Source organism: Ceratosolen solmsi, unplaced genomic scaffold (assembly GCF_000503995.2).
Source record: "Ceratosolen solmsi marchali unplaced genomic scaffold, CerSol_1.0 scaffold6, whole genome shotgun sequence".
In the NCBI taxonomy this organism is placed as follows: Eukaryota; Metazoa; Arthropoda; class Insecta; order Hymenoptera; family Agaonidae; genus Ceratosolen; species Ceratosolen solmsi.
In genome coordinates, this window is record NW_011948414.1 from 4,551,022 (window position 1) to 4,562,240 (window position 11,219).

At 34.0% G+C, this 11,219-nt stretch overlaps 1 protein-coding gene across 1 annotated transcript in view; it reads right to left on the reverse strand.

The window, feature by feature from the left end:
- LOC105368370 (putative mediator of RNA polymerase II transcription subunit 26) overlaps positions 1-11,219 on the reverse strand; it is a 182,743-nt gene that overhangs the window by 159,098 nt on the left and 12,426 nt on the right. Inside the window, exons 3-5 of the mRNA XM_011507376.1 lie at positions 9,803-9,997; positions 2,553-2,637; positions 1,781-1,869 (exon numbers count right to left, since the gene is read on the reverse strand). Coding sequence (XP_011505678.1) covers positions 1,781-1,869; positions 2,553-2,637; positions 9,803-9,997 — 369 coding nt within the window. The remainder of the gene's footprint in view (positions 1-1,780; positions 1,870-2,552; positions 2,638-9,802; positions 9,998-11,219) is intronic.

Sequence of the window (11,219 nt, forward strand, 5' to 3'; positions counted from 1 at the left end):
ATAATCGGCATTGCCGGCCAATATTAAAGAGGGATAATCTTTTCCAGCAGTCATTATCATCGTTTGGTAACACAATACTTGCCCGCTTCGCTGATGCACGATGCGCTTACACGCCATTCGCACGAAATTTAAAAATAAAAAAGAACCCATAGTGAATGAAGGTGGGGGTGGGGGGTGGGGGGAGGGGGGAGTGGAAGGGGGAGAGAGAAAGAAAAAAGAAGAAGAAGATGAAAAAACCCGTGACTACTGCCGGAACGCCCAGTCATCGATTGCACTGGCGTGTGCACACGCATGGCCCCCTCATTTTTCTCCCGATAAACTCCCTCCCCTCACCGCTGCCCCGCCTTATTTTACCTATATAAAGTGTAAACACTCTTTAATTACTCTGGACACGGGCTTCTATTCTCGACTTTATCTCGGCAAGGTATATCGTACGAACGAAGACGCACTCGACGAGGCGGTTATGTCGCGCACCCGCATACCCGGCATCGACATAAAGGAAGCGAGATCGAGAATAGCGATAAACTCCGAAAATCTGCCGGCGATTGCTCTTCGACGCGCTCATGTAATTCTTGAGGCGATGAGCGCAATCGTGTAAGCAAGCGCCTTCGCCCGGGGTAATTGAACCGCTTACGCGAAATACCTGCGATATGCAGCGAAATATTGTGTTTCGATAACTTTCGCTCCAAGCACTTCAGGGAGCATTGGACTCTAGCGCAATACATTCCTCTGCATCGTATTGCATGTACACACGCGCGCGCGCGTATTTATATATATATATATATATATATATATATATATATATATAGTCTCAGGGATGCGTGTGTATGTACAACACTAAGTCGTACGAGCATTTAGTACCAAAACAATAACATTAGAGTCCATAACGACCAAGTGCCATAATATTGTATTGTAATTATTATCCAACGCGACCTTAATATTACTATTGTTGTTATTGTTATTATTTTTATTGTATTAGGTAGCAAACTGCGTGAAACATTCGGGAGAACAAATTAATCTATTTTATATGTGATAAGAGAAAAGGAAAATATTCGTCAAATGTAGGAGAGTATATTTATTTTCATTTACTGATATGCGTTAGTCAGGGGGCGTTGTAAAGTAAATTCTACACGTACAATTTAAGTGATCTTTTCAGAACACATAGGGACTCTTAAAAAAGGTAGCTCTGCGGAAACTCTTGAAGAAATTTACGTTTCTCCTGCTTTCTGTTAAATACCTGTTTTTTTTTTTTTTTTTTTTTTTTTTTTTTTTTTTTTACTTTTATCGAATTGGCACTTATCCCCTCTTATATTATTAAACGTATCTTTCGAAAACGCGCACATACATGTATAAAAGGAAGAAGAAGAACATGATGATAATGATGATGACGATGAAGACGAAAAACGGAAAAGAATTAAAAGAAATTAAAATGTTGCGGAATAACTAAAATCTAAAAGTCAAGGGTTGTAAAAAATTCTCGGTTAGAAAGTGTAATTATGGCGCGTTATGTATTATTGAAGAGTGTCGTTAATTTATCGACATGACGGGCATAAAATTAAAATAAATTTCATAATGTAGAGTTCAATTTTTGAATTTCAACGAACTTTTATTGTTGTGGTAAAGTGCTTTGTTTACTTTAAACCGTCAGCTCCGAAACAACGACGTGACTTTAAAATGTTACAAAAAGCATGTGTGCAAGATGAGCGAATCCTTTTTCTCCATTTGGAAGTGCGAAGCGAAATGGTCTTAAGACAACAAATTATTTCAAGTTACTACTCACCATAACCAAGGAGTGCGTCAGAGCAGTCGATGACCTCGACCTCCTAGGCGTCATGCCGACGTTTTCGCCCCTCATGATGCTCTCGACGACTGTGACGGAAAAGAAAAGAAAAAAAAACATGAAGAAAAGTAAATCAACGGGAAGCTAAAGAATTATTTATTCACTTAATAATACGTATTTTCGGTCTATAATCTAGGCGCTTTATTAAAAAGTGCATATTTAAAAGATTATTCCGGTCAAAATGAATATTGTTTATTGGGCAACGAAAGTAAATTGCTCGGTTATTACATTATGAATGATTAAGTGAAATTTCGTACATTCACGTTACTATTCCATTATCTCTCTTATTTTTATATCGTTGAAAATTATTTGGGATTCTTTGGGGTTTTTTTTTTTTTTTTTTTTTTTTTTTTTTTTTTTTTTTTTAAATTAACTTAACGAGCGCAAATGAATATGACAGAAATAAAAGAGAAAGCCAATAAACAAGTATACGCTCAATTATAAGGACATACAGCACTCTCGGATGTCACTACTATTTAAAACTGTGAGAGCAATCTAGACGATGACGATCGATCGTTACGAGCGTATTTTAACAATTACATCGGATCAAGCTCCACGACATTAATAATAAAGATAATATAGATCTCACAAGGCTGATCTTCTCACGTGCAAATAATTGCAAAGTTACGCGCACGTTAGATCGGTCGATCAGAGCCTAATAATTGCCCAATCGAACGCAACTTTACTCGCGATAATCCAAATTGTGACTTACCTCCGTCGCCGATTAGCCGCATCTGCACTAGGCACGGATCCTCATTGTGGTCCTCGAGGACAGTGTCGTCCGTCACCGTCAAATCCTGCAATCAGAAGTAAAGTCGAGCGTCTTAGTCTCGTGGCTTCTATTTTTGGAGGAGCATTTTTGCCGAATTCGTCGCGAGCGCCCCCCCCCACCCCCGCGACGGATTCCTCGTTAGTCTCTCATTCGAGCCATGTCATGTCCCCTTTGAATTAGGGCGAAGATCTCTTTTAGATCAAAGGGCCTTTAGAAAATTCACGGATATCTTGTAACAACAGATTTTGGTGAGTTAAATAAGTGTTAACCAAGTGTAATGTAGCAGCACGTGTGAAAATTCTCGTAATTCGCGTCGTCAAATTAGAAACATTCAGCATGTGCTTGACATACGGAATTTGAAGATATTTGTTGATGACGTTTGACTGAGCTTTATTATTTAATAACAACTTATCTATCTATTCGATAATAGTAATAAGTTGAAAGGCGTTGAGCATTTTTATATGCGAGCTGGTTAAATAAATACTGGAGACTCTATGGACTCGTTTAAAGGGCCGAACGTATGAAATTTCTTCCTTCAAAAGTACAATTATCTCGGTATACAGGATTTACAATTGATTTAAAATTGTCAAAATTGCCATTGCTTCGCTGCACCGCTTTCCACCGGATCTTACAATAGCCATACATAGACATACGAATAATTTCTCATGAGCTAGGAAATCATGTAAACCGAACACAGCATCGAAGAAAAATTCCTTTTAACGAGATGCAAGATTCGATAAATTCCCATACGTTCGAGCATACAAACAAATCAATATCGTATAACATGACACGATGTCGCAAATAATGTGCCAAATGATTAATTATATTCTAATAAGATGTGCTTTTGAAATAATAAATATCCATTACTGCCAATAAACATCGAGCTTTATAATACTTGGAGATATAATATTGGGAAACAAAGTAAGTTCAATAATATGAACATGCTTGCGAGTAAATTTTGCAGGTACGAAAAACTATTAAAACAAATTTTTAGACGAGTTCAATCATTTTCCTATTTCGAATGATTAATGGAGCCTGATAATAATAATGCTTTGCGTACCGATTAGTGACTCATTTAACATTAAAAAAAAAAAAAAAAAAAAAAAAAAAAAAAAAAAAATTCCAATTATAATTAAAAATAAAAAAAAATTTACAGTATTAAAACGTACGATCTTCAATGTTACACAAGTTGAATTATTTTTAACGGTATTCAATAATTGAAATTTTTCTTTCACCAATTCATGAATACGAATATTTACATATTAACCCAAAGAAAAGAATTAAATGAAATATTTGGAAAAAAAAGCATGGATGAAGATAGATTTTATTAATCAATAGTTTTTTTTTTTTTTTCGGCTCGCATAGTTACGTAAACTTCCTCAACTGCGTAAACAATTTCTTACAATTGAAATATAATAAACGTTCATTTATCGCATTTGATTTGTTAAATGAAACTAGAAAAATATTTTCATTGCCTAATTATTATTTGCAAAAATTTAATTTACCATTTATCATTGAATATATACATCATTATATAATTGATATAAAAAATATTAAATAAAAAATCAATATAATAGAAATTCAAATACCGAAACAAACGAATGTGTAATTCACTTTTTTCAAGTATCTCCAAGTATTTAGCATTAATCACAGTTTTACATTATTTAATATAAGTACACTTCTCATCTAATGCCATTTATTCAAAAGCTGATATATCTTATTTGATTAATATCACAATGAATTGCGTTTGTTAATACTTGAAATGATAAAGTTGATGATTACAATTTATCAAAAGTTTTTCTTAAATCATCCTTAAATGATAACACACATGTTAGGTACATATAGAATGTAAATGGATATCATCATCATCATCATCATCATCATCATCATCATTATTATTATTATTATATCTAGCACTATATAGTTGGATAATTAACAGTAAAAGATAATTATTTATAGAAAAGGTTATCGATTGATTGTTAACGATTTCTGTCTACGACGTCGTTTCTCTCTCTCTCTCTCTCTCTCTCTCTCTCTCTCTCTCTCTCACTCTCACTCTTTTTTTCTTTCTTTCTTTTCATACTACACAATCATTTAATATAATAAGGTGGATTTTTTGTTTGTTTGTTTTAATTACCAGCAAATCTGCTCTACTATTTACATAATACAAATATTAATGGTTTTAAACAAATATACTGTTAACTGATCTACTACGCGTAATGGCATTTTTATAAAAAAATTTCAATCTTTGTATTTTAATCTTCAAACTAGATATTCTAAGTAGTCGGTAATTAAGTGAGCAGTTAGACTTTATATTTAAAATTTCAAGATTAACGGAAGACATTTTTTTAGCGAGTATTCGACTATCCTCGAATTCATTTACATTCATCGCCATAATTAATACTGAAACAAAGAATCATTGAAGATTTTTCAATACTTCCAATGCTCAAAGTGAGTTCATTTTATTTGCAATATAAACGGGTAAATAATAATATCACAATAGTACAATCACAATAATAGAAAGTTCGTTATTTATGTAATGATAAAATTGTTGATATTAAAATAATTTTTGTGTAACATTTTTTACTATTATTTTAATTAATAATAAATTTTCTACGTTTGTTATTCTGATATCTATGTTATATTTAAAAATAAAACTTTTAAAGTACTTTCAATTGGTTTTTCGATAATAATTCTTGTATTAATAATTCGAGCAAATAGTCTTGATGAATATATCAGTTTTTATTTTTCCATGTCAATATTTGTAATTAAGGTAAGTATAAAAGTAGCATTTTTCATTTTTCCGCCCGATGGTGGAATTTCATTAAAGTTCATTAGTTAAAGGTTTTATGTACTTTTCATGTGTAATGAAAACACGAGTAATAAACAAAAAACAAAGGGAAAAAAAAGGCCAAAAAAAGAAGAAAGAAAGAAAAAAAAACAAAATAGAAAGAAAGAAAGAATGAAAACCAGTAAGACGAGTCATAATTTAATGATAGTTTGGAAAAATATTATTTTTGCAATTCCCACAATATTATTAATGGTTAATTTGATGAAATCTAGTCAATAACAGCAATTCATTTACCAAAGAGTTCATTAGGCTCTTATCGTAAATAATTGTTAATGGCCAGTGATGTATTTATAAAATTGTTGAGCTCAATAAATCGCTAGTAATGGCCAATGTCTATTAAATACTACGAGCTCAAACAAGTAAAACTATTACGCGATTGCAGCTCGAGCCTCGAATATTGTTCTTACAAAATTGTCCATTAATTGTAAAATGCCGTATCAATGAGCCACAATCGTAAATTGCACTTCAACGTTGAGCGTTGCGCGCGTGTCGAGGGACGGGAGGATGGTGGTGGTGGTGGTGGTGGTGGTGGTGGTGGTGGTGGTGGTGGTGGTGGTGGTGGAAGAATTCCATAAAGCGCGGGAAAAGCATTTCGAATCGGTATGACGACGATTAATTAGCCCTGGCCGTGAAGGCGTAGAAATTAAAATCGTTAAAAAGATGGCAAGAGAAACGGAATGAATTACAAGTATCGCATGTTTTCTCATGAGCAGAGGCACGTGGACAGAAAGTGGAAGGCCGTGGCGCAGGTTATACTTAGAACTCGGTATTAGTGCGCAAGCCTGGTCGAGCTAATTTATGTACATTGTACATACATTGCTTGCATGTGATGTAAACGCCTCGATACACAAGCGCGGGAAATTCACATGACAGCCTTGAGATTTTCAGAAGCCGCCTTATTAATGGAGTTCTTTTTGTAGTTTGCCAACGGCTCGTTTCACTAACGAAGTTGTATTTAATTGCTTATAAAACATTATCACTTTAATAATGCATAGGCTTTGGGTTTTTGCCCATTTTAGAAATGTTCTTGATTTGTATAAAGCGAAATGGGTGATTATTATAATGATTAACGGCATTATATGTACCAAATTTGGCAAAATGATTACATTTCCAATGATTTCCAATAAAACTATTGAAGTACTTACTTCGACGAACGTGTGCGCGCTCATGGCCAGCCACGCTTGAATTACGGAAGTGCATTATTTGTCAATTTTCAAAAAGCTTGCGTACGAAGCATTGGAAAAATTTGATAAAATCGATATTTTAAGAGCGTATAAGGAGAGTGAGAGTGAGAGAGACGTAAAAAAAAAAAAAAAAAAAAAAAAAAAATTTCTGACTATTAGAAAAAATAATATGAATCAAATGACATTGGTAGCATTTATCAATTGTGTAATTAACATTCTAAACATTTTTCTTTTTCTTTTAATATCCATAGCAATGATAATAATAAATAATAAAAAATAATAATAAATAATAAAAAATAATAATAAATAATAAATAATAAATAATAAATAATAATAATAAATAATAAATAATAAAGAATAAATAATAAATAATAAATAATAATAATCAGATTTAATATGACGGTGAATTGAATTGAAAGAGAAATCTTCCAAATGGAGAAACACAATTCCCGCACGATTTTAAATTATATTTAGCAAGATGTAACAATATGGTTTTTACTGGTTACGAGATTCTCAACTAAAATTTATCGGATCGTAATCGAGCGAAGACAGCTTATCAGGTTCATGTCACAAGTGTTAGCTGAATTTTTCGAACGTATTTTAGTGAAGCGAGAGATAAAAATTTTTTAATAAAAAAATTATACGAAAAAGATGTCGTATCGGTATGACATTGCTAGTATCGCTATAAACAATATTAATAAAATTAATATATTCAAGTGTATTACCATTCGTTTTAATATGCGAAATACTTCTCTTATCATACAACGGTAAACGTCTGTAAGAATTTATATATTTAATCTATTTTCTAAAAACATAAATCACTCTTAAAACTTGACGAAAAAGTATAATAAATAGCGACCTTCAAAATATCTTTCACAATGTTGAAGAAAAAAAAGAAGAAGAAAAATTAATAACCTCACTTAGGTGAATAATAAAAATATATTTGTGCATACAATTTAAACATTCATTAATGTTCATTATTACAATGGAGAGAATATATGTAAATTCTTTTGCTCCTAGTGTTCCGTTTGCGCTCGTATAAATAAATTTTAAAATACTTCATATTCAAACGTGGACATATTTTCGTTTCTTAAATGAAAAAATAAAGAGCACGATTTTTAGCAGCACGTGTCCATTACGATATCAGAATATCCGAAAAGTACTTTCGATAACTTTAACAGTACAATAAAAGAACTTTTATTTCCAATACTATTCTTTCTTAAGAGTAACTGGGTTTTTTTTTTTTTTTTTTTTTTCTACCATATAAATAATATCTCTATAATTTTCTGGCTGTCTAATGCAATGTGATGCCTTAAAATGTATAATGAAATAAACAATTTTGACTTTAAAATGATGGAATTACTTTAATCTTAATTGACTAAATTAGATAAATAAGATAAATGCGACATTTACTTATGCACAGCAATGACAAGCAATGACAAGCAATGACAAGCAATGACAAGCAATGACAAGCAACGACAAGCAATGACAAGCAATGACGAGCAATGACAATAGACTGTGTTGTGTCTTTTTGTCTTTTCAAACAATTCATCGATTCACTATTGAAATTTTCTTAAAGAATATTGCGATCGAGCAAGAAAATTATATATAGAAAGCATATCTTATGCAAAAAGCCACAGAGTGCTCAAGTAAGCGTAAGATATCTTCTAGCAATAGCATCGAGTGTCAGAGATAATCAGAGAAAATCAGAGAAAATCAGAGAAAATCAGAGAAAATCAGAGAAAATCTAGACACGAAGCTCATTTGATAGATTTAAAAATGTAATTTTTTTTATTAAAATGTATCAATATGTATAAAATACATGATTTATTTAACTAGTAGCAAAAGAAAAACGAAAAAAAAAGGAAAAAACATATATATATATAATTTTTATTAATACGAGTTAATTGATCGAGAAATTAAGTTCGAATTCCTCTTCGATGGGCGATAAAATAAGTATGGAACAAGTTTCGAAGAGTTGAAATATTCTCGAATGTCAAAATGGGATGTAAAGTGCGGAAGTCAACTGTGAAGAAGAGTTTAAAGAGCCTTGGAGGAAAAGGCTTAACATAACTCCACCGAACGAGGATCTTGAATGTGCTAAGAGAAATAGGTTGGATATTATTTACAACATTTTTACTTCGTCATTGGCTAGAAAAAGCTGCTGGAGATGCGGGTTTTATGAAGATTTTAGAATTTGATATTCTCACGCTTTGAGGTTCGGTGCCCTTCAGCGGATATAATTCTAAATGGCAGTGCTACAGTTATAACAACCACGACAAGAAAGCAAATTGGATAATAAAACGCCTAATTTATTCAGCAACAAATAGTTAGGTACAATGCGATGAAATCTTCCACGTCGAGAATATGTTTCTATTTTTATAAAAATTACGGCATAAGAGAAATGCGAACGTTGAATGGAAAATTCATAACAATGATCGCTATTAGTTCTATATATATATATATATATATATATATATATATATATATATATCGCTAGAAATAGTTAAAAAAAAAAAAAAAAATCGTAATTCACGGTCAAATTAATATTTTCACCTGTCCAGCAATCAACCAACGGGCAACAGCATTACTCGAGCATTTGATTAAACGCTTTAATTAATTAGAATTACATTTTCATGCAAGTACTTTGAGGGAAACGGTGCGCGGCTTAATGGGCCGGGATATTCCAATTGCGAGAAGAAAACTTGCACGGCAAAAAATACGAAAGAAAACGCGATACGAGGATATAAGAGAAACGAACGGAATAAATGGGAAAAGCGTTAAATTCTTATGCCCGAATAATCGAGGAGAGATCTCGGTCGTCCGTCGTTTCATTCGACTTGCGAGAACTTGGAAATAAAAATCCTCGACTCTCATCTGGTTGATCGTTAAATGCGAAAATGCTCGTTATAATCAATGGTGGTTGTTTGGTGGTGGTGGTGGTGGTGGTGGTGGTGGTGGTGCTGATGGTGGTGGTGGTGGCGGTGGTGTTGGTACATATAACGCACGTGAAATATCCTCAGTGGCCTTTATCGGCCACTTTAGAATTGCAGAGTGGCAGTCGGTTGGAACGGGAAAAGAAGGACGAAATAATAAAGGAAAGCCGAGCTCCGGCCGACCGCGAGAGGATGAGCGCAGGTATACAGTAATCTTACCTTCGTAGATTCGTTGTATCCGACGATGACGGCCGTGTACCACTGGGTAGTACCCTCGGCCCGATAGACTTCGACCCTGAAGCCCACGAGGACACTCGGCGTCGTCAAAAGAATGCTCTGGCCGTCCTGCATCTCGGCCCATTGCCTGACTGCGCTCGCCCATGACGACGAGCCCTTCGTCATCTCCCAATCTTGCTGCAATGTAAAGCAAAGAATATTGAATAATTGTAAATTTTATCATTATAGCTATCATTATCGCAACTTCCCAGTTGAATGTAATTTCGGGATACGGTTATTAATGTTCGAACGAGCGTTGATGAATATTTGTCCGTTTAATTGGCGAGTGATGGACGCGCGGTAATGTATCGAAGAACGAGGATCGATTACTCTGCCATTGGGTAAATGTCACTGGGAATAAGCATTAGAAACATAATTTGGCAATTTCAATTCAAAAGCCCAAGAAGTTCGTAAAGTCGAAAATTAAGACTTTGGCGCGGTGAAATTCCCAACTCGGATTAATTATCATTTTCACGTAAAAATAAATACCCTGGAAGTTATTTTAATCTTGGATTATTATTAAACGATAGCTCGTAAAGTTGTTAGCTAATGGTAATGGAATTTGGTGTCGTGTCGTCATGATCGGTGGTGATGGCTCGAACTCGATACGAAAATCCTAACGAATTGTCCATTCGGCTATTTCTTCATTCCATCGTCACTTAAAATCTTTTTTATCCTTAATATCGGGAATTGCCGGGTAAAAATACATTTTTTTTTTAAAGTATCGCGACTCGTATGATAATAACCTTAAGAGTCTTAATATGTCTCACGCGCAATGAATTATAAAATCACCTTTTCAATTAATAAGCAATATGAGATTACGTATCTACTTAATGCTAACGTAATTATCGTGTACAATGAGGATAGGGTTTCATTGTCAGGGAGGTGATTGTTTATCGCGCGGCAAGAAGAAAAGCCTTGACGGATAGAAAATAGTCGAAAAGGTAACGAATGAGAAACAAAAACAAAACAAAATAAAAATACAGGGTATAAGGAAAGATGCGGAGATACTACGAAGAAAGCCGATTACACGAGGGCAAAGAGACGTGGCTTTAAATATAAAAGACTCGATGAGTCCCAAGTATAGCTCGAGTTCGCTCGACCTAACCTGCAAACCCTCGTACTTTCTCTTTCTCTCTTTTAGCGAGGATCGCTTTAGCCAGAAACGTTGAATGCGCACCAAAGCATGAGATAGGGAGAATGTGAGAGTGAGAGAGATAGTCTCTCTCTCTGTGTGTGCGTTCGTGCGTGCTTGTGTGCGCGCGTGTGTGTGTCAGAGAGAGAAATAGAGAGAGAGAGAGAGAGAGAGAGAGAGAGAGAGAGAGAGAGAGAGAGAGAGAGAGACCGTGACTCACTAAAA